The 23,923-nt window shown below is 44.9% G+C and overlaps 1 protein-coding gene across 2 annotated transcripts in view; it reads left to right on the top strand.

The window, feature by feature from the left end:
* MYOF (myoferlin) overlaps positions 1-23,923 on the top strand; it is a 174,783-nt gene that overhangs the window by 19,166 nt on the left and 131,694 nt on the right. For both annotated transcript variants that reach the window (XM_024253372.3, XM_063727667.1), the window contains exons 2-3: positions 3,442-3,497; positions 8,125-8,216. In XM_024253372.3, coding sequence (XP_024109140.3) covers positions 3,442-3,497; positions 8,125-8,216 — 148 coding nt within the window. The remainder of the gene's footprint in view (positions 1-3,441; positions 3,498-8,124; positions 8,217-23,923) is intronic.

Here is a 23,923-nt window from a genome sequence, read left to right as displayed (position 1 = left end):
TTGAACAATCCTGTCCCTCCTGAGGGCAGAGAGGATCCCTGGTCCCAGGCTTGGCATCAAGGTAGCTTGCAGCATGTCTTCTGTGTACTCTGTTTCCTAGGTCAGGAACCAGGCTCGGGACTTGTTTCATGTTGACAAGTGCTAGTTTTTTCTGTGACCTCCCTGGAGCCCTTGTCCCTGCCTTGGCTCCCTGGTTGGAGTCTTGGGGACTTGGAGACTGGAATTTTGCTTCAGTGCCATCTTTCAGTGATGCAAATCCTACCCCAAGCCCGAGTGCTCAGTTTCTATTGCATTATTTTCTGTCTTCTCCTTGCTTTCCCTTCTTGCTGGGACTTCTTGGAATCACCTATTTTCTCTCTTGAAGGACTGCCATGGTCTCAGGGTCCAGATCCACTCCTTTGTGACTTAGTTCTCCACCCACCAGGCCCCGGTTATGGGAGCAGGGTAGTGGTAAGGTAGAGGGAGATTGGTGGTACTATTTAATGCTTGTTGAATGCAGGGATTCCTAACCTTTTTCAAGGTCACTAACACATTTGAGAATCTGATGAGAACAATGAGCTCTTTCCTCCTAGAAAACTCACAGATGCAATATTTTGTGTATTAGAGCAAATAATATTGGAGAGTTTCAGGATACCCTGGAATGTGACCATAAACTTCCTTATGGACATTTTCCAAGATGCCAAGCCCATCACACATGTTATATTTATGCATCTTCATTATCCAGCATTCTGACAGCTTCCAATAAGGCACTGTGGCATGGTGGCAAACACACACAAACACAGATTTTGGAGCCAGAGGGATGTAGTTCAAAATCTGGCTCTGTTTCCTTAGTAGCTGTGTGATTGAAGGCAGGTTAACTACTCTCCATTTTCTTGGCTTAGAAATGGGAATGACCATGTTTACCTGGAAGAATTGTCTCAATGGTTAGAGACACAGCGGTAGAATGCACAGCCTGGCACCTAGAGATGATTCTGTAGAGGGAGCAGCTACAATTACACATAGAAACCATTTTGTCCAGTTCTATTTAAGTTAAAAATTCTTTGCACGTCTCCTCTTTCTCTCAAGAGCACTTTCTTATACTGTAAACAGAGAGGAGGATTGCGAGTTTCTATTAGATGAGGAGAGGGAAGGGTGGGGTCAAAATGGAAGTGTGGGAGGGGAAGTTTCAGGACAGCTTCTAGGGGACCTCAGAGTCAGATGCAGTGAGGGACTCTGTAGGCCACATAGAGAGAGCACAGGCAGTACCAGCCAGGATAGGTCTGGGCACAAGCCGACGAGGAGCGTCACGCTGAAGCTTAGGAAGGGAAGCCATTGGGCTGTGTGTTGCCCTCTCAAGTGGAAAAGTTAATGCTTAGCAGAGTGAGGGCCATGACTCACGGCCTTGCTATGCTGAGGTCTTGGAAGAATGAGGTGGTTAGTCCCACAGGCAGCTGTGTGCTGGGAGCCAAAGCAATGTGACATTAGCTAAACAAAACCCACTACCTCCTACATTCCACAGCAGCAGAGGAGAAGCAAAGGCTGAGGAGTGATTCAAAGTGTGGCCACTAATGTGAGACTGCCTGGGTCTCAAATCCTAGCAAGACGATTTATTAGTTGGGTGACTTATTTGTTTTCTGTTTTGAGACTGAGTCTTGCTCTATCCTTTAGGCTGGAGTGCAGTGACACAATCTCGGCTTACTGCAACCTCTGCCTCCTGGGTTCAAGTGATTCTCCTGCCTCAGCCTCCTGAGTAGCTGGGATAATAGGCACCCATCACCATGCCTGGCTAATTTTTGTATTTTTAGTAGAAGTGGGGTTTTACCATGTTGGCCAGGCTGGTCTCCTGACCTCAAGTGATCTGCCCGCCTTGGCCTCCCAAAATGCTGGGATTACAGGTGTGAGCCACCGCACCCAGCCAACTGGGTGACTTTGAATGTTACTCAGCTTCTCAGTTTCCTTAGCTGTGAAAGGGGGATGAAAATAGTAATATATACCTCCTAGGGTTTGTTTTTTGTTTTTTGTTTTTGGACAGGGTCTTGCTTTGTTTCCCAGGCTGGAGTGCAGTGGTGTGATCTTGGCTTACTGCAGCCTTGACCTCCTGGGCTCAAGGGATCCTCCCACCTCAGCCTCCTGAGTAGCTGGAACCTATAGGTGTGTGCCACTACACAGAGCTAATTGTTGTATTTTTGTAGAGATGGGGTTTCATTATGTTGCCTATGCTGGTCTTGAACTCCTAGGCTCAAACGATCCTCCCACCTTGGCCTCCGTAAGTGCTGGGATTACAGGCGTGCACCACCTCACCTAGCTCCTTCTAGGTTTTTAAGATTAGATGAAGGCCGGGCGCAGTGGCTCATACCTGTAATCCCAGCACTTTGGGAGGCTGAGGCAGGTGGATCACTTGAGCTCAGGGGTTTGAGACCAGCCCGGGCAACATGGCAAAACCCCATCTCTACTGAAAAAAAAAAAACCAATAAAAATAATAGAAAAATTAGCTGGGTGTGGTGGTGTGCACCTGTGGTCCCAACTACATGGGGGGCTGAGGTGGGAGGATCTCTTGAGCTGGGAGGCAGATGTTGCAGTGAGCCGAAATAGTGCCACTGTACTCCAGCCTGGGCAACATCGCGACACCCTGTCTCAAAAAAAAAAAAAAAAAAAAAAAAAATTAGATGAGATAATGCTTACAAAGCATTTTGTACTCAAAGATTAGCTTTTATTTGGGTAGGTATTTGGGGACTTGGGGACCCAAGAGAAGCCTCTGCTCTTTGGACTTTGCTACAAGGAAACTTTAAGCACTTGCTGGATTTGCTCGTGTGCTCATCCAGGTAGGTGTACTGTCCAGGCTCAGACACAGAGAAGAAAAATCTTGGGTTTTCAGAAAAGGTGGCCTCGGAGTAAAGAAAGCCCCAAATTATCCGCTGGTCCTAGAAAGTTTTCATCTACTAATGACCTTGTACCGAAGCCTATGGGAAGGAGTCCAGCTTAATACTGAAGCTGTGTTGGCGTCTTAGCACACTCAGATGCAGCATGAGCTTCAGAGCTGAAATTCCAGGTTTAAATCAGGGCATCACTGCCAGGTGTGAGCTCAGATAAACGTCTTAACTCTTTGAGCCTCAATATCCTCATCTATAAAATAGCAATATCAGCATCTCAGAGGTTAGCTTTGTTGGCTTCTTTCTGCAGCAAGCCAGAGATGCAGAGGCTCTGGGTAGCCTTGGTGAGAGAAGGGCAGAACATCACATCCCTTAACTCCATGTAGACCTGGAGATGGGAAAACCTTGTAGACCAAAAAATGCCATTTCATTTGGAAAACTGTGATTCAGGTAAACACCCATCCTAAGCAATGAATGGGGAAATGTGGGTGCAAGTAGACCCTTGGGTAATGTTCTTAGAATAAATGAATGGCCCATGCTCTTTAATTTTTTTTATAAATGATTGCTATCTCTTCCTTTTTCTCTTTTGCAGATGAGAAAAAGAAAACAAAGAAAGTTGATAATGAATTGAACCCTGTCTGGAATGAGGTGACTTCATTGTTTTTTCAACTTTGTTTTAATAGATAAGCTATTTCTGATTGTCGTATCTTTGGGTGAGAGGTTACTTCTTCCCTTTGGAAGGAGAATCTCTACTTGTCACCCCCACCCACTCTGTTTCCCTTTGTGTTCACCAAGAGAGCAGAGCAGTTCAAGGAGAGTAGCTCACCAGTGACCATCTTCTGTACAGCAGTGGCGCGGCAAGGGAAGCCTGGACTGGCAGGAGAGTTGAGTTCTTACCAGGCACCGCCATGAGCTTGCTGTGTGAGCTTGGTCCACTTACGTTGCGTGTCTGGGGCACATGTGTAGAGCAAGGGTGGGATTAGATCATCGCCAGAGTCTCAGAAGGAAGGCCTCATAATTAAAAACATATCTGCATGTGACAAATCAAGAGTGTATCACATGATTCTCTGTGTGTCTAGCTGAGTAATGACATGTATTGGTTTTATGTTGATAAAAGTGATGTTCAGTATGCTTCATGTGGAAATTTTTGAAAACTTCAGTTAATCTTTAAAAAATTAACTTGGGTCCCACTCTCTAGAGGCAACTACTATTAGCATCTGTGATGTATCACTAAGTGTTTATTGGAGGAATGTATTTAATAAAATATGATGTCTGATACACAAACTAGCATCATATAGCAAATGATTTCCTCTCCTACACTTTCTTACTATTATATCCTAAGCATATGCCCATATCATTCAATTCAAAAGTATTTTAATGACTGTGCAATATTCTACTGAAGACATATAACTTATTTACCTCCCCCCACTGTTGACCTTATATCTATTTTAGAAGTGGTTCAGTGTTTAATATTTTCACAAACATGTGAAAAAATTGAATTCTTCCCACTGAATAGGATTTTCCTACTCTCTCTCTCTCTCTTTTAAACCACCCAATTATTCATGAAACTTTAACTTTTTAACAGTTGATGGCCAGCTCCATTGTGTTTTTCAAAAGCTGGGTCAAACCTCCCTGGACAAGAGCAATGATGAATGTCTTTGTTATTTTCACCAAGTCACCAGGCCATGAAGACTCCCCTCCACCCACCCACCTTTCTGTCCCAACTAGTTTCAATATCTCTATAAGATAAAGACTAGAACCTTCTGTTTTTGTTCGTTTGTTTGTTTGTTTGTTTTTGAGATAGGGTCTCCCTCAGGTTGGAGTGCAGTGGCGTGATTAATGCTCAATCCTGCCTTGAATTCCTGGGCTCAGGTGATCCTCTCACCTCAGCCTCCTGAGCAGCTGGGACCACAAGCGTGCACCACACCCAACTAATTGTTTTATTTTTTGTAGAAATGGGCTTTCGCCATGTTGCCCAGGCTGGTCTTCAACTCCTGAGCTCAAGTGATCCACCTGCTTCAGCCTCCCAAAGTGCTGGGATTACAGGTGTGAGCCATTGCGCCTGGCTAGACCTTATTCTTGAATGAAGTGAAACAGAAAACTTTTTAATACCTTGGGGTTTTTTTTTGTTTTTGTTTTTGTTTTTTTGAGATGGAGTTTCGCTCTTCTTGCCCAGGCTGGCATGCAAGTTGCTCACCGCAACCTCCGCCTCCCTGGTTCAAGCAATTCTCCTGCCTCAGCCTCCTGAGTAGCTGGGATTACAGGCATATGCTACCACGCCCAGATAATTTTGTATTTTTAGTAGAGACGGGGTTTCTCCATGTTGGTCAGGCTGGTCTCGAACTGTTGACCTCAGGTGATCCACCCAGCACCCAAAGTGCTGGGATTACACGCGTAAGTCACCACAGCTGGCCTTTTTTTTTTTAATTAAAAAAAGACAGGGTCTCGCTTTGTCACCCAGGCTGGAATGCAGTGGTGTAATCATATCTTACTACAGCCTCGATCTCCCAGGGCCAAGCGATCCCCCTGCTTTAGCCTCCTGAATAGCTGGGACTACAGGTATAAGCCACCATGACCAGCTAATTTTAAAAAACATTTGTAGAGATTACAGCCTGCTATGTTGCCCAGGCTGGTCTTGAGTTCCTGATCTCAAGCCATTTTCCCATCTTGGCCTCCTAAAGTGCTGAGATTACAGGCATGAGCCACTCTGCCCAGCCTTTTTAATGCCTTTCTGAAACACTCAGCAGGTCTCAGGCAGGTTGAGAGGGAATTCCACTTATCTGTAATTTCCCCAGAACCCAGAACACAGCCAGCTGGACTACAAGCTCCATGAGAGCAAGAGGCCCCTTGGGTTGGTCACTGCGGATTCCTAGCACCTGACACAGAACTCCAAGAATAAAGCAAATAAAAAATACATTTATGTGAGAGTGCTTCCTACTTCAGATTTTGAATCATCCCAACTCATCTCTTTATATTTGAGATCAAGCCACATGACCAATGGCAGAGAGAGATGTGCTCTCGTGCAAGCTGGCATGTCCTCTGCAGGGAATCAGCCATCTTATTCCATTTTGTTTCCAACACTTTTTTTTTTCTTCTTTCCTTTCATATTGCAGATGTACTTATCAAGTAAACTGTTTTATAATTGAAACCAAACACAAATGAAATGTCAACCCCAAACCCACTGGGATTGCTGGTGCTGGGTGTGTTCTTTTTTTTCTTTTTTCTTTTAAGATGGAGTTTTGCTCTTGTTGCCCAGGCTAGAGTGCAATGGTGCGATCTCGGCTCACTGCAACTTCCACCTCCCAGGTTCAAGTGATTCTCCTTCCTCAGCCTCCCAAGTAGCTGGGATTACAGGCATGTGCCACTACACCTGGCTAATTTTGTATTTTTAGTAGAGATGGGATTTCACCATGTTGGTCAGGCTGGTCTCGAACTCCTGACCTCAGGTGATCCACCTGCCTTGGCCTCCCAAAGTGCTGAGATTACAGGCGTGAGCCACTGCGCCCGGCTCTTTTTTTTTCTTTTTTGAGACAGGGTCTTCCTCTGCCACCCAGGCCAGAGTGTAATGGCACAGTCATAACTAACTGAAGCCGTAACTAACTGGGCTCAAGCAATCCTCCCGCCTCAGCCTCCCAAGCAGCTGGGACTACAGGCACACACCACCGTGCTCTGCTGATTTTTAAATTTTTCACAGAGACAGAATCTCACTAAGTTGTCCGGGCTAGTCTTGAACTCCTTGCCTCAGCCTCCCAAAGTGCTGGAGTTACAGGTATGAGCCACCATTCCCAGGCTGGGTGTGTTCTAATAGAAGCTCTGAGGCCAGGTGTGGTGGCACATGCCTGTAATCCCAGCACTTTGGGATGCCAAGACGGGAAGATCACATGAGGTCAGGAGTTCGAGACCAGCCTGGTCAACATGGTGAAACCTGTTTCTACTAAAAATACAAAAATTGGCCAGGTGCGGTGGCTCACGCCTATAATCCCAGCACTTTGGGAGGTCAAGGCGGGTGGATCACGAGGTCAGGAGTTCGAGACCAGCCTGGCCAACATGGTGAAACCCCGTCTCTACTAAAAATACACAAATTAGCAGGGCATGGTGGCAGGCTCCTGTAATCCCAGCTATTCGGGAGGCTGAGACAGGAGAATCACTTGAACCTGGGAAGTGGAGGTTGCAGTGAGCTGAAATTGTGCCACTGCACTGTAGCCTGGGCAACAGGGCAAGACTCTGTCTCAAAAAAAAAAAAAAAATTAGCCGGGTGTGGTGGTGCACACCTGTAATCCCCAGCTACTGAGGAGACTGAGAACTTGTTTTTTTTTCAGAAGTGCTAAAAATAATTTTTTAAGAAGTTCTGAAACAAGTTTTCCTTCCATTCCAAGCCCACTACAAGGAGGATCAAGTCATCATTTAATTATTACCTAATCAGTCAAAGGCATCAGTGACGCTTTATCAATCTTTTTTTTTTACATTTGTCATTAGGAAGCAACTTACTGCATTAAAATGAGAGACTCAGAAAGGTCAGTATATTACAGCATTGACCGACCATGGTGGAACTTAAAATGAGAGGCATTTTAGAAAATGTTTTCTTAGACTCTTCATCTTCTTTGTTTGATAGTAGTATGATTAAGAAGAGCAGATAATTTAAAACTAGCCATTGAAGAAAATGTTTTCACATATACCCTGCATTTTATTTTTATTTTTTTATTTTTGTTATTATTATACTTTAAGTTCTAGGGTACATGTGCATAACGTGCAGGTTTGTTACATATGCATACTTGTGCCATGTTGGTGTGCTGCACCCATTAATTCGTCATTTACATTAGGTATATCTCCTAATGCTATCCCTCCCCCCACCCCCCACCCCACGACAGGCCCCGGTGTGTGATGTTCCCCTTCCTGTGTCCAAGTGTTCTCATTGTTCAATTCCCACTTATGAGTGAGAACAACACCCTGCATTTTATTCTTGCAGCAGTTGTGGTAGGCGTTGAGTCCAGCTCTTGAGTATGAAGCAGGGGTGTGGTGACCTGGCTGAAGCCACAGAACCTAGAAAGCAGGAAGCCAGGAGTTGTCTACAGGTCCTCTAAGTCGACATCTGGTTTGCTTTCCCGCCCCCTCAGCTGCCCTCAGGTTTAGAATTTAATCATTTCTGCCTAACTTCAAAAGATTGTCATTGGTGAAAATAATGACCCAACATGTAATACTGGTGCATCTTAGTGTAATCTCTGCCCCTTCTAACAGCCTTTTTTTTTTTCTTTTTTCAAAACCTTTCTGTGAACAGATTTTGGAGTTTGACTTGAGGGGTATACCACTGGACTTTTCATCTTCCCTTGGGATTATTGTGAAAGATTTTGAGACAATTGGACAAAATAAGTAAGTTGTTTTCACCTGTTTTTCTCATTTTAGGTATTACTATCTCACTGTTGTTTATTTTGTTGAAGAGACACATTTTTAATAACGTATTATAATACTTCCAATATAAATGTGCTTTAATTCCATGCCCCGCTCCCTTCTGAGCCAATAGCAGATGTGGCTAATCCATCACAGCACTTTTTCCCAATGACTGCTTTTTTTCCAAAAAAGCTGCAAACACCGAGCCACCACTAGTTTATCAAACCTGGCACTTAGAGTGAAGCCTGTTCACACGCCTGCAACTTCTTTGTTAACTGCACTTCCTACCTATGGTAGTTTATCTGAATTGTAGTGATATTGGATACAACCCAAATCACTTCTGATTATTTGTGGCCCATACACATCTCATTCAAGTTTTACTTTCAGCCCCATTTCCATGTTAATGTCTCCTTCGCCTTTTAATCCCAACAGACCTAAACAGACCTTAATCCTTGCCTTACTGCCTCTTTCCTTTCACATGGAGAAGGGTCACGGTGGAGCCCGTGGTGACACCGAGGGTTGTCCTCTGGGTAAAGTTGGGAGACTTCCCAAACAGGTCCCCGTGGGACAGAATGACCTTAGTATTAATAAATTCACCCTAGTCCTGGATCTGGACTTTGGCCCTGTAGACCCAGTCTTATGTTACCAATTCAAACTAACCAAGTTCACAAGAGACTAAAGGTTTTTTTCTTTTCTTTTGACTCTGTCACCCAGGCTGGAGTGCAGTGGCACAATCTTGGCTCACTGCAATCTCCACCTCCCAGGTTCAAGTGATTCTCCTGCCTCAGCCTCCCAAGTAGCTGGGATTACAGGCATGCACCACCATGCCCAGCTAACTTTTATGTTTTTAGTAGAGATGGGGTTTAACCATGTTGGCCAGGCTGGTCTTGAACTCCTTACCTCAGGTGATCTACCCGCTTCAGCCTCCCAAAGGGCTGGAACTACAGGTGTGAGCTACCGTGCCCGGCTGAGACTAATGCTTAAAACCAGAATACCTGCTTATTTTCCTTCTGGTGGAAGTCAATTGCCTAGTGACAGGGCATTTCTACCCTCCAACCCATGAATTTTCCTTCAAGTCATACCACATGGGAAGCCAAATTACTTTGTATCCTTGATTTCAAGATGTTATTGTTTATAAGATACACTATCAAATTAATAAATGGTTAGGGGCCAAAAAAAAAAGCCTGATATTTAATGCCCCCATCAATTGTAAGAAGCATTTCAGTTTTTAGTAATGTTAGTACATTTAAAAATGTATGTCTTAGGCACATCTGGTATAATCTGAAGGCTGCAGTGAGAGCAAAAATTTAGGATAAATTAGTTGAGGTAGGTGGTCACATGCTCTGATTGCTTGGGACAATCCTGGTTTGCTGCCCTAGCACAGTGATTAATAATGCCACTTTTGCAGTCAACGTGGCTTGGTTTGGACAGTAAATTATTATTATTATTTTGTTTTTGTTTTTGAGATGGAGTCTCACTCTGTCGCCCAAGCTGGAGTGCAATGGCGCAATCTCGGCTTACTGCAACTTCTGCCTCCCGAGTTCAAGTGATTCTTGTGCCTCAGCCTCCTGAGTAGCTGGGATTGCAGGCATGCACCACCCCACCTGGCTAATTTTTGTGTTTTTGTTTGTTTGTTTGTTTTTTGAGACAGAGTCTCACTCTGTTGCCCAGGCTGAGAGTGCAGCGGCACGATCTCAGCTCACTGCAACCTCCACCTCCCGGGTTCAAGTGATTCTCCTGCCTCAGCCTCCTGAGTAGCTGGGACTACAAGCGTGTGCCACCACACCTGGCTAATTTTTGTACTTTTAGTAGAGACAGGGTTTCACAGGGTCAGGCTGTTCTTGAACTCCTGACTTCATGATCTGCCTGCCTCGGCTTCCGAAAGTGCTGGGATTACAGGTGTGAGCTACCGCACCCAGCCTATTTTTGTGTTTTTTAGTAGAGATGAGGTTTCACCATGTTGGCCAGGCTGGTCTCGAACTCTTGGCCTCAACTGATCTGTCCACCTCAGCCTCCCAAAGTGCTGGGATTACAGGGGTACAGTAAATTAGATGGTCACTCCAGTTATTGGGGTCTTCTGCTTACCGGCATCAGAATAACAGAGTCTGCCCAGACATGGACTCCCTGGACAGTGCTTTGATAGGCACTCCCATGTTCGCCTTTGATGAGATCCTTTTTACCATTCTCCATTGCTGACCGATGCTTCTGTGACTGATGCATATTTTTCTGTAACTATATAAATACATTCTGGGCCGGGTGTGGTGGCTCATGCCTGTAATCCTAGCACTTTGGGAGGCTGAGGTGGAAGGATCACTTGAGCCCAGGAGTTAGAAACCAGCCTGGGTAACATAGTGAGACCCCATCTCTAAATAAATAAATAAATACATACCTGCATATATTCTGGCAGGTTCTGGTCCCACTCTCTTGCACTGGAAACTATTCTAGCTTTTTAAGGTTCTGTTGCATATCTCAGCTGTGAACTATTATACAATTATTTATTCCCCACCCCAACTCCCAAAAGCCAGTTTTATTTCCCATATTTCAAAGTTTTGGAGAAGGAGAGGGGAGGGCCTCACACTAGCCTGCCTGTTATTAAGACTAAGCCCTCCTCTTCTTTGCGTTCTTCTTTCTGCAAATGGTACCACTGTTTATATTCTAGACCAAGCCTCTCCAACAGAAATACGGTGCAGGGTGCATATGCAATTTAAAATTTTCTAGTTGCCAGATTAACACAAATATAAAGAAATGGGTGAAATCAATTTTAATAATATATTTAACTCAGCAGATCCAAAATGTTATTTCAACATGTAACCAATGTGTTTGAAACACTGTGATATTCTGCACACATTCTTTCTCTTACTCAGGCTTTGGCATCTGGTGTTTGCTTCACACTTACAGCACCTCTCAATTCAGAGACTAACCACATTTCAAGTGCTCTGTAGCCACGTGTAGCTAGTGGCCACCATATTGGACAGGATGGTTTCAGATCCTGGGCTTAAAACTTCAGACCTCTCTGCACGCTCTCCCTCTTGCTTTTTTTTTTTTTTTTTTCTTTTTGAGACAGAGTCTCACTGTGTCACCCAGGCTGGAGTGCAGTGGCGTGATCTTGGCTCACTGCAACCTCTGCCTCCCAGGTTCAAGTGATTCTCCTGCCTCAGCCTCCTGAGTCGCTGGGATTACAGATGCACACCACCATGCCCAGCTAATTTTTGTATTTCTAGCAGAGACAGGGTTTCACTATGTTGGCCAGGCTTGTCTCAAACTCCTGACCTCAAGTGATCTGCCCACCTTGGCCTCCCAAAGTGCTGGGATTACAGGCGTGAGCCACTGCACCCAGCCCCCTCTTGCCTCTTATCCAGCCTGTCCCCAGATCTTATGTTTTCTTCCTTTCCAAAGTCTTTGCTTGTGCCTGTGTTTCTTCCCCAAACCCACAGCCACCACCCTGGTTGAGGACTTCCTCATTTTATGCCTTATCTATTTTAGCATGGCAATGGGCTGGCCTCAAAACTCTCATCTATGGTTTAAAGTCCTTGCTTTCCTGAAGGTTACGATACTTAGGGAAAGTTAGAAAATAAACAAATACACTAAAAAATATATACATAATGTGTCGGGTACCATGAGTGCTGTGAGCTAAAGAAGAAACTGTTATATCCCATGAAGAAAAGCAAATCAGAGGAAAAGGGAAAGTGGTCAAGGGTGGGGGGAAAGGAGATCCCATTTTATGTGAGGTGGTGATAAGGTAACAATTGAGCAGAGACCTAAATATAATCACAAAAGTAATTGCAATTTTGCACCAACCTAATATAATGAAGAACTGAGCCATGCAGTTCACTGGGGGGTTGGGGAGTAGGGGGGAAGAATATTCTGGGCCGAGAATAGCAAGTGCAAAGGCCCTGAGGCAGGAGTGCACTGGGGATGCTGGAGAAACGTGAGAAAGGCAGCCAGCCTGGGGCACAGTGAGGGGTGAAAGTGCAGGAAGGAGGTGAGGTCAGAGAAAACACAATATGTGTGGCTTTGGGGGCCAAGGCACGGGCTTTGGATTTCATCCTAAGTGGAACGAGAATCCGTTAAAACGTTTTGCTTATGATCTGACATATTGTAAAAGGATCACTCAGGCTTTTTGTGCAGAGACTGGAGGTAGGAACCAGTTAGGAGGCAGGAAAACAGTACTGGGAGACCATTATATATTTATTTTAGACCTATTAAAAACACAGTGGGGCCCTCAGATGACAGCAGTGATGCGGAGAGGATAGCCCCCCATCCTCAGGCTCACCCTAGCACTCATTTTGGGCATTTGTGTGCGTTTCTAGAGATAGAGTTTGTTGTGACCAAGCGAGCTATAGAGAAACGCCACACTTTGAGACTAATTCAGGAGTCCTTTATTAGCCGGCGACTGAGAGACAGCTAGTGCTCAAAATTCTCTCAGCCCCGAGGAAGGGGCTAGATTTGTTTTATACCATGGTCTAAATAGGGGAGCGGGGAGTTTAGCTGAAGCAATTTTTACAGAAGCAGAACTGGCAAAAAGTTAAAAAATTAATTGGTTACAAAAGCAGTTACAAAAAATAACCAGTTCCAGGTGCAGGGGCTTAAACTACCACAAAGAGATAAATGCAGGGGCTTTAGGTGCCATCCACCGAGCGCGTCCCCAGGAGCTGCTGGTGCAGCTTGCCTCAATATCTTATCAGTAAGTGCATTCCTGGACGTGCTTTGAGTCAGTTTACACTAGTTATGCCCTTAAGGAAGGGAGGTAAAGGGGCTGTAAGTGAAGGAACTAAAATGGAGTCTGTCTGGCTCTCTCAGCTAAGAGAGACAATCAGGTTAAAACAAGGTAGGGTATCACAAGTTCACGTACAGTCTACCTGAACCTGGACATTTTCATATTTTCTGAACCTATGACATGCATAATTCTGAACAAAGAAAATATGATAGGTCCTGTTCTAAGACGGTCCTTCTAAGGTTCAGGGGCACCATGCATCGTGCCGAGCTGTGTTGCACTTGGTGTTATGATGCCTACTGAGTATAAAGACCAAATGAGGCTGGGTGTGGTGGCTCATGCCTGTAATGTCAACACTTTGGGAGGCCGAGGCAGGCAGATTACTTGAGGCCAGGAGTTCGAGAATAGCATGGTCATCATGGTGAAACCCTGTCTCTACTAAAATACAAAAATTAGCTGGGCGTGGTTGTGCACACCTGTAATCCCAGCTCAGGAGGCCGAGGCACAAGAATCACTCAAACTTGGGAGGCAGAGGTTGCAGTGAACTGAGATCACACCACTGCGCTCCAGCCCTGGTGACGGAGTGAGAAAAAAAAAAAAAAGACGAAATGAGCATGTGGTTACTCTGATATTATGATGACGAGAATTGTTAGGCATAACAGAAAAAGGTAAATTCTAGGCCAGTTATGAAGCTGGTCTTGGTTACTTTTTCAATCTTTCCCTCCTCCCGTCTTCCATCCCCCTGACATTTGCTGGGCACCCAGTGTCTTTAAGTTTCCTGGCTCTCACTGTGGTACCCGCTGAGGCCTGCCCTCTGAGCCACACCCTGCACCTTCTGCCAATTCTTTTCCTGTACAAAACTTACCTGTCCTGTGGCTCAGTCCTTCAAGGTCCTGCTTCAAGGCGCTTTCTGAGAAATTAATCGGGTGATGGTATAATAGCTGCTAATAGTTAATTTCCCGGTAACATTGACTTTTGGACTGAAGGCCATCAGTGACTTACTTGAAGGAGTGAACAAGATGAGAACTTTAGGCCCTGTGGCCAGGTCATTGGAGGAGGTGTTTTCATTAAAAATTAGAACATCATCTCTCGTCCTGCAGATTCCACTGCATAGTTTACTGTCTTGCAGTGGAAGGCCGACCCTGCGTCAGCTCTGTAATGAACAAGGCATGATTTCCTGCCCCTCCACCGCATCTGCTCTTTTACTAAGCGGTGTGCCTCCCCATCCTCAGCTGGGAATCATGATCATTAGCTTAGTTTCCACCAACTAACCAATACACACACCTTGGTCAGATTACCTGTACATTTCAGAAACAAACATTTTTTTTTAACCATCTGGGAATAAACTGTATGTGTGTTCAAAATATTTGTGTATTTTGGGCCCAGATTTTCTTTTTGGCTTTTCTACTAAAGTTCTGGCCTTTGAGGATCTGCTTACTACTCAGTGTGGCACCGCTTCCCTCACCTGAAGCGCAGGTGGGGGCGGAAGGGTTTTCTACAGCTTAAGGAATGTCCTGCCTGTTGACTTTCCTGTTGCCATGGAGATGGCCTGTGCAAACATGAGCCCTCACTTTGCATCTGCTGCTCCCCGGCCTGTTAGCAAACAGTTCCCAGCTGCCTGGGTCAGCTGGGCTCCATGCCCACACCCGCATGGACTAGACCCAGGCAGTCCCAGGCTCACAGCGCCTGTGGGCAGTGACACCTCCCCACCCCTCAGGCACTGGGAGCGGGTTGCCTTGTTCAGTGTGGACTCTCCTCTTCCTCGCTTTACAGTCATCCAACCAGCCATTCAGAGGGAATGAGGGTGAGAAAGGAGACAGAGGAGCCTCTTGGTCACATAAGGAACATGAAATGTTATTTTTAGAGGAAATGTCAGAGTGGAAAGATTTTCCCAAAGGCTGAAGAATGAAAGTTCCCTTTGCAGGCAGCCAATGGCTATAGCTTTGTGAGGACTTAGCATGTGCCAAGGGCTGTGCCCAGCCCTTTGCATTCATTACCCCAATTGATCCTCACACACACCTCATATGATGGGTCCTATTTTTCCTCAGAGAGGTTTAGTAACCTGCTTAAGGTCACACAGCAGGTGTGTGTTAGAGTCAGCTCATTTATAGCCAGGCCTGTACACTTGACTTTTATGTTATACTGAAAGCCTCTGACTACCTATAGGAAACAAAATGTAGGTAGAATGATCAATTATCTCTGCTGAAATAGAAGTGATTTTTCTTCCTAATTTTGAAAAAAAAAATTTTAATTCTCAATATTAGTGTATTGCTACCTTTTATAAGCTCCACCCTAGGTAAAAATTTTAAGCATTTTCATACTGTTGAATAGGAAGTCACTTATGCCTATATTCTGCAATGGACCGGATATATGAAGAGACTTCTCATTTCATTTGCTCTTCACAGTGACCTTGAGAAGTAGAGAGTAGACCTGAGCCTCAGAGGGGTGGAGGCTGGGACCCTGATCAGTTGGCATCATGGCCCTACCCTTGAGTTCCTAAAAGTGCCATCCTCAAGAACCTGCACATGTAGAAATAAAAGATATTGACAAGTTTTCAGATTTGTGTGTCTGTGTGTACGCACACGTGGACACACATGCCTAGGAGAAAAAAGAGGTACTGCATAGAGTTTTTGCATTTGCTGTTCCCTTTGTGTGGAATGCTCCTTCCCTCAAACTGCAATAGATGTAAAATCTTGTCATTGGGCCTCACCATGTCTGATCATCCAGCCTAGAGCAGCCCCTCCCTGTCACTCTTTATCTTATTACTCTGTTTTATTCTTTCAAAGCCCTTCTTATTAGGGAGCTCATGTGAGCGTAAGAATGGGAATAGGAGTCTGTGTGAGCAAACAGATGTTAGAATTGTGTTTTAGACAAGTACTCAGGGTATGTGTTGGTCCACACACCTGCTATATGTAGCTCAGCATTCACCACCATCTGAAATGTTCTTTTCTATTTACTTATTCATTTGTTCTCTCTCTACTGGATAGTAAACTCCATGTCACTCTTGTTCAATGCTGTAAGACCAGCACTTAGCACAGTGCCTGGCATATAGTAGGCTCTAAATAAATGTTTGTTGGATGAATGAGTGAACAAGTGAGTTTATGATGCTCCTACATGGATGACATTTACCATTTACGAAGCACCTTGCAGCTGTCATGTCAGCTCACTGGTAATGGGCCACCAATGTGGAATCTGTCCACCTCGGCTCTCTGGAACAGCGCCCTAGTTCCAGCTTGGGTTTAAGCTGCAAAGGGGTCAGGATACAAAGGTCAGAACACAAGAGAAACAAACCTCTCTCACAAAGCTCATGCCCTTTTGTAGAGAGATGTGGAACTCAAGGCTGAGCTCACAGGAAGGCAGGAGAGCATGGTATTTGAAAGTTGGGATTCTGGAGCCAGGCAGAAGCCGATTAGAGACCCAGCTCTACTGATTACTAGTGGGTGACCTGGGCAAGTTACTTACCCTCTCCAGGCCTCAGAATTCTCATCCTTAAATTGACTGTAGTTTGGAATTGACTGTAGTTCCATTATGCTAAGGGATTAGATTTACCCTCCCACCAGACACAACTAAAACAAAATACATGCAACAATAGTTTTCAGATGTTGGACTTTGCTGGCACAGAACAGTGATCTCTAAGAGATGGGAGATAAATGAGGTGAGCCCTGAGAGTTCCCAGCTTAATGCCTAGAGAGACTCATTTCCATGCTGCAATGCAAGAAAAGGGAACCCAGGCACATCCTTGTTGTCTCCCAGAGTTGGAGAGGTGCAGGTGGGAGTCTAGAGATGCCAAGGTTAGTCTAAAGATGCCAAGGTTACTAGTGGACCAAGAGGAGAGAAACACACACACAGACACACACACACAGAGAGAGAGTGAAAGACAGAATAAAGAAGAGAGAAGAGAGAGGAGAGACAGAGAGAGCACTTCAGAGACTTGCAGAGAGTTCCCCTTGAATCTTCAGCTGAGAACTGACTGAGGAAACTACCTGAGGCGGGACTAGAAAGAGTTTATGTTCCCACAAACCAGGGGAAACACCTTGTAATTCATAGGGAAGGATTTTGCCTCCATAATGTAGAGAGAAAACAATCAATAGAAACGGACCCAGAAATGGCACACAATCAGTAGACATGGACAGTAAAACAAGCATTATAATTATTTAAAAAAAATTTGTGTGTGTGTGTGTGTGTGTGTGTGTGTGTGTGTTTTGTGAGACAGTCTCACTCTGTTGCCCAGGCTGGAGTGCAGCAGCACGATCTCAGCTTACTGCAACCTCCGCCTCTGGGTTCAAGTGATTCTCCTACCTCAGCCTCTGGAGTAGCTGGAATTACAGGCACACGCCACCATGCCCAGCTAATTTATGTATTTTTTACCAGAGACAGGGTTTCACCATTTTGGCCAGGCTGGTCTCGAACTTCTGGCCTCATGTGACCCGCCCCGCTCAGCCTCCCAAAGCACTGGGATTACAGGCATAAGCCACCGTGCTCTGCTGAGTGTTGGAATTCTATTCTATAGATTCAAGAAGGTGGAGAATTGCTTGAGCATGTTAGTAGGGACATAGAAGATAATTTTAAAAAATTAACTTGAACTGCTAGAGATGAAAATTACAATGTCTGAAATAAAGTGACCATAATTATCTGTCTCAGAATTTGCATTTCTAGTATTCTTTCTGCCCTCCAAATACATGTACTTGTGCATGCAAAACCACCATTATATATACTCCCACACCAATGCAGAACAAAGTTAGAAACAGTTTCTGAATATAAATCTCAAGCAAGGCATCTGTTTTGCCGTATTGTAGGAAGGAGATAACAAAAAAGCCTAACAATATACCTAGAAGGAAATGTATTCCAGTTCTTGTGTAAGAGGTGTGGGCATGTGGCCAGCTGTACAATCATGAGATTAGGTAGAATTTTGGTTTTGCTTCTTGTTGGTTGGGAGACTCTTGGCAAATTTCTTAATCTTTATAATGGGGACTGTGATACTTCCTCAATAAATAGTAGATATAGGGCAAATTTGATATAATTAAGAAAAAATTACTTCAATTTCTTGAAGAACAACAAAATAGCTAATTTTTTTTCTAGGTTTACTGTGTGTCAGGGACTATGCTAAAACTATTTCACTTATAATTGCATTTAATCCTTATAACAACTATGAGTCAGTCAGACAGTCTTATCTTCAGCTCACAGATGAGAAAAATGTGGCTGAAAGAGGTTCATTAAATTGTAAAAGGTCACTCAGCTCTTTAAGTGGAAGCATGTGGATTTTACATAGGTATGTTAAAATCCTCTTACACAGAGCCCAGACTTTCCAAGGTTTATTCTGTGTGCGTGTGTGATTGTGTGTGTGTGTGTGTGTGTGTGTGTGTATGGGTTCAGGTTGAGGGCCAGGGTGCTAAAACTTGAAAGTGAGAGGTTGTTCGGGGGGCTATAGAATTAGAAAAAGGAAAAGACCTAGCTTACGTTGTGAAATGTACTAACTCCCGGCCGGGTGTGGTGGCTTACGCCTGTAATCCTAGCACTTTGTGAGGCCGAAGCGGGTGGATCACGAGGTCAGGAGTTCGAGACCAGCCTGGCCAACATGGTCAAACCCCAGTCTCTACTAAAAATACAAATATTAGCCGTGTGTGGTGGCAGCTGCCTGTAATCCCAGCTACTCGGGAGGCTGAGGCAGGAGAATCGCTTGAATCCAGGAGGCGGAATTTGCAGTGAGCCAAGACCGTGCCATTGCACTCCAGCCTGGGTGACAGAGTGAGACTCTGTCTCAAAAAAAAAAAAAAAAAAAGATACAAAAATTAGCTAGGCATGGTGGCGGGCACCTGTAATCCCAGCTACCCCAGAGACTGAGGCAGGAGAATCGAATCGCTTGAACTCAAGAGGCGGAGCTTGCAGTGAGCCGAGATTGCACCACTGCACTCCAGCCTGGGCGACAGCACGAGACTCCGTCTCAAAAAAAAAAAAAAGAAAGAAATGTACTAACTCCCTAGGCAAAGCCCAAAGCTTGTTTTAAATTAGAAAAAACAAAAAGGCTGCGTTTGGAATAAAATTAATTTGGTAGGGCAAAGTGTGGTATTGCTTATAAGACGTTTTTCATTCCCTAGTATATGAAATACTTTGTCTTTAAGCTTTTATTACTTTTATTTCTCCTAGTTATAAAACTCATTTCTGACCTTGCCCCATGTAAATGTGACAGTGGGAGAAGGTGGTCTTTCTTCTCCTGGGGTTGGTTGGTGAGGAAGTATAGGATAGCCCATGGATTGAAGCAGGATCTTCTCACTGGAGTAGCTTCTCAGGCTGTTCAAAAATCTAAACTAGAAGCAGATGTCACTGTGGGGCAGAACTCTCAGTTCTGATTTCTTTTTAGTTCTGTATTAGAACGGCGACACTGAAAAGATCTGAGCTGGTTTGGGCTGGCTGTCTCTATACAGGGAGAGCCTGAACTGCACTTTTTGGGAAGGCAGATTAAGTAGCTGCTGCAATCCTGTTGGTATCTGTTAAGATCTTGTGATTAAATAAGAATGGGCCACAGCCCTGGAGAAAGATACCCAGAGAGGCTGAAAGAGAAAGGCATCTCATAAAGGCAAGAGCTGTAATTATCTTCTGATGGCACTTTGGTGGGTGATCTCTTAGGACAGGAAGATTTACAACCTGTAAATAATTTACAAGGTCATTGGACTATCTTCAATGATGTATCAACTAATTTATTCATGCCACAAATATTTACTAATGCCTACTATGTGTCAGACACAGCTCTAGACACTGGGGGTACTCCATACCTTTTATGGAGCTAACATCTGAGTAGAGGGAACAGATAAATACACATATGACATAACAGATGGTGATAAGTGATACAAAGAAAATAAAGCAAGGTAAAGGAGAGAAAACAGCAGGGTGAGGTCTGAGTGGGTGCTGGTTTAGATAGGGTTGTCGTATAAGGGTTTGTTTTGGGGGATTTTTTTCTTTTTTTTGAGACGGAGTCTTGCTCTGTCGACAGGCTGGAGTGCAGTGGCACAATCCCGGCTCACTGCAACCTCTGCCTCCTAGGTTCAAGTGATTCTCCTGCCCCAGCCTCCCGAGTAGCTAGGACTACAGGCACCCGCCACCACACCAGGCTAATTTTTTTATTTTTAGTAGAGATGGGGTTTTGCCATATTGGCCAGGATGGTCTTGATCTCTTGACCTCGTGATCTGCCCGTCTCGGCCTCACAAAGTGCTGGGATTACAGGCGTGAGCCACTGCGCCTGGCCTGGGGAATCTTTTATAATGGGTTATGAAGTTTACAAACTTCATTCAGATTCCACTAAATTGGATTTTATGAGAATTCAGCTGCAGCTGACGTTTACCTCTGGTCTAACTCTGAGAAGAAAAATTGTTTCCCAAAAGGATTTGTGGTATATGTAGTATTAAGGGTGGGGAAGGGCTATTTAATGTAGGTAAGATAAAAAACTGGTTTTAAGAACTTCACACAGTGATTACATAGAAATGGGTGTGGGTAGTTACAAAGGGTTCTTATCTATTCATTCTTGCCCACCTACCCAGCCCCTTGCTGATTCAGACCAGCTTTCACTGCCAAGTACTAGCCAGGAGCCCTGTCTTCATATGCTTTTTATACATCCCTTTTTCTAGCATAGTGTCTGAAATAATAATACAGGGTGCCTGTTAAGCACTTGCCATATCATCCTTTTAATCCCTGCAACAATACCATTAAGTAGGAGCTGTCATTATCCCCATTTTATAGGTGAGGAAACTGAAGCTTGGAGAAGTTAAGCTGTACACAGCCTGAGTCTGAATTAGTCAGGTCTGCCTGCCTCCACGTTCCTAGTCATTAGGCAAAGCTGTCCCTCCTTATCTTACAAGGTTCAAGTGCATGAAAGAGTGAATAAATGGATGGATGGATGGATGGATGGATGAAAAAACTACTACTTTGATTCTAACGGTTGAGGGAATTAGCTGGAGACAGAGCATCGGAACTCCACTGAACCATCAGAGCAGGCAGGCGGGCAGGCTGGTACAGAATTGGTCGGGTGAAAATAACAGAATAGCAGGTGACCATTTATTCAAGAAATAATATTCAGCATCTCCTCCATGCCAGAGGAGTTAGCCTGCTCCTCGCAGCCACAGACTCTGGCCTCAATGCCTCACTGACCCGGGGAGCTTTGGTGAGGAGACCTGGGCTTCCACTCAGCCCTTTGCAGGTGTTACAGTGATACCATAGTGGCCAGAGTTGCAGAGGTGGGAGGGGCTGCGGAAAAGAGCGCAGTAGATGCTGGTCACGAAAATCGTGCAAATCGTGCCACAGCCTTCAGGCTATGTCAGTGATTCCAAAACCAGGGCGTGGAGTGAGCTAAAAGTAGAGGCGAGACTTGTGCCAGCCAGGTTTGGGAATCACGGTTGAGGATCAGTGTTACTACCTTTTAAAAAGCCACACCCCCTTTCGATGAGCAGGAAAAGAGCCGCAAGGTTCTCTGGCAGTCCTGGCCTGGAGTCAGGAGCGGAAGTTCCCTGGGGGAGCGCAGGTCGCTAGGCCTGCCTAGGAGGTTTTCATGGAGTTTGCCTGCTACAGTTTGTTCTATTAAATAATTGGATTTCGATGCCTGGTTCTCAAACGTGAGCCTGGATTCCCATGCTGAATGTTTTCAAAACCACTCACGCCCCCCTCTCCCCAGATCCCGCGTTGCCTGCTGCCTTCCCTACCCCCAGCCTTCCATCTCCTCGACTTTACTCCCACAGCCATTGGGAGTCACTGTCTAGACCATTATTTCTCGGACTTCCTGGGTATTAAGAATTACCGAAAGGAAAAAGTCGGACTCAGGGACCTGGGAATCTGCAGACGCCCTGGTGAGGGACGTCTGGGGAAGCACATTCTGAGAAATGTTTTGGGAGACGATGCGGAGGCCGAGTGAGGGTGGACAGGCAAGTGCAAGTGGAGGGGTGAACCGAGGCGCAGCCCTTTGCGGGTATTTTACCTTAGCAATAGTTTCCTGTGATATAAGCTGCTGCCATGGGCGTGTTGAGAAAGAATTATTCAGTGACACCTGGTACAGTATGGGCAGGAAGGCTTCATTCAGGACTGAGTTAGGTCAAGTGACCCCTGCAACGGAGACTCGTGGGAGGGAAGAGAGATGGGGTGCCACTCAGATACAGCATGGGCAAGTAGGAATTGATAGTCAAGGAGCAGTGTGGGGGTCTGGATGGAAAATTCCTAAAAGGAAATGTCACAGTCAGGGGGATTCTGGCTAACCCAACCTAACAGGATTCTTGCTGAGGACGTCACGTGGGGGATGGCAGAGAATTGGAAACCCGATCAGATATGGAGGGTGATCAGATCTCACGGATGGGGGTTGTTTGCTAAACTGACTGAGTAGGATTCTCTGCTAACACTTGATTTCTTAAGGAAGCACAGGCCCAGGAGGAGGCTCAGGAGCTCCACTGAAGTTTGGCCAAGCAAAGACTCTTTGTCAGCTGACACGGCCTCTCCTACCAGTCTGGTTCACAGGCGGCACCCTTGGCTCTCCTGCCTTTTGGCTGGGGATCAGGGCAGGAGCTTGATAGATACTGGCCCAGGAGAGGGAGAAGTGTTGGGGAGGGAGATGGGGTCCAGCCTTGGAACCCCAGGGCCATAGGCCTGCCAAAATGACAAGGCACGGCCAGCTGAGAGCCCACTGCTTCGAGGGTGGGGAGCTCACCATCTTTTTAGGTTTCCCACAGGGGACCTAGGAGCAGCTTGGAATCGTGTTTGTCCCCAGTCAGGTTGGGATTGCTGTTCCTGCTCAGAGGTCAGGAAGTTGAGACCGTGCTGCGATCTCTAGAAGCAGAAACAGTGCAACACGTGATTTATTTCTCAGCCTCCAACACATTTTTTCCTTCCTTCATGAAGGAATTTCCAAGTTACTCCTCCTCCAGAAATCATGTGGGCTGTGTCTCTGCTGCATAGAGGAACAACTTGGTATACGTGAGCTCCCCTGAGTAAGAGTCAGCCGGCAAAGCCCTTACTCACTCCAGAGGCATGCGGCCCTTCACATTTGCGCCCGTGCTAAAGGGGAGAACATTTTCCATTTCTCTTTTGTAAACAAACTATACTCTGTCTATTTGAAGAAGAAGAAGAAGAAGAAAAAAAACAGTTTAAGTGGCTCTTAACCAATACTTGCAAGACTAAGTTGACTGGTTTACAATTAAACTCTTTCATTCCCCCAATCATAACATCTCATTTTCAAGTAGTTGCTCCCATTGTGTAATATTTGATGTCACATAGAGACTCGACTCCAAACTCTATGATATTCGTGGGCTGAAAGACAAAGGAGCATGACTGGCTTTTTCTTCACTTTGAAGACATCTGCAGTTTATTAATTCCACAAGGAAAGCTGGAGGGCCAGAGGACGTCGAGATTCTTTCACTATAAAATTTCCTTTTGAGACCAGTAGTCCTGTTTTAGTGTTGGTTGGAGTTCATGGGGAGACTTACTTTTCCATGAAGATATAGAGCAAAGCTTCCCCATCACTGTCACACTATAATATTCTAGCATTTTTATAGCATTAGTAATAGAAAAGAAAAAAGACTCTTGGTTTACTGTCACTTCCTTTAAAGGAAATTGGCTTATGGTCAGACCAAACTGTTCTTATCCCCTGTGTAAGAGGCCAAGTCATCATTTCCCAGTTTTTCACAGTATTTTGTATCCAGGCAACGTCACAGAAAATAGGCCCAGCCAGGAGTGCTCTGGGAATCACTGCAGAGCTCAGACTTATCCATGGGGCATATTTTCTTCAATTCACAATGAAAAATCCTAGAACTTCTGTTTGAATTGTTCCTGAAGTCAGCTTGTTGTAAAAATATCTTTGGGATTAAAGTCTTTGCAGGCCTTCATCTAAACACACTATCTTTACTTCAGAAAAAATAAATAAATAAATAAATTCAGTTTTCTTGTATGTGTCCCCCCTACAAAAGCATCAGAATTTTAGGAGACAGCAAATCTTTCTTTCCAAAT

The sequence above is a fragment of the Pongo abelii genome, chromosome 8, assembly GCF_028885655.2.
Source record: "Pongo abelii isolate AG06213 chromosome 8, NHGRI_mPonAbe1-v2.0_pri, whole genome shotgun sequence".
In the NCBI taxonomy this organism is placed as follows: Eukaryota; Metazoa; Chordata; class Mammalia; order Primates; family Hominidae; genus Pongo; species Pongo abelii.
This window is presented reverse-complemented; position numbering and strand designations above follow the sequence as displayed.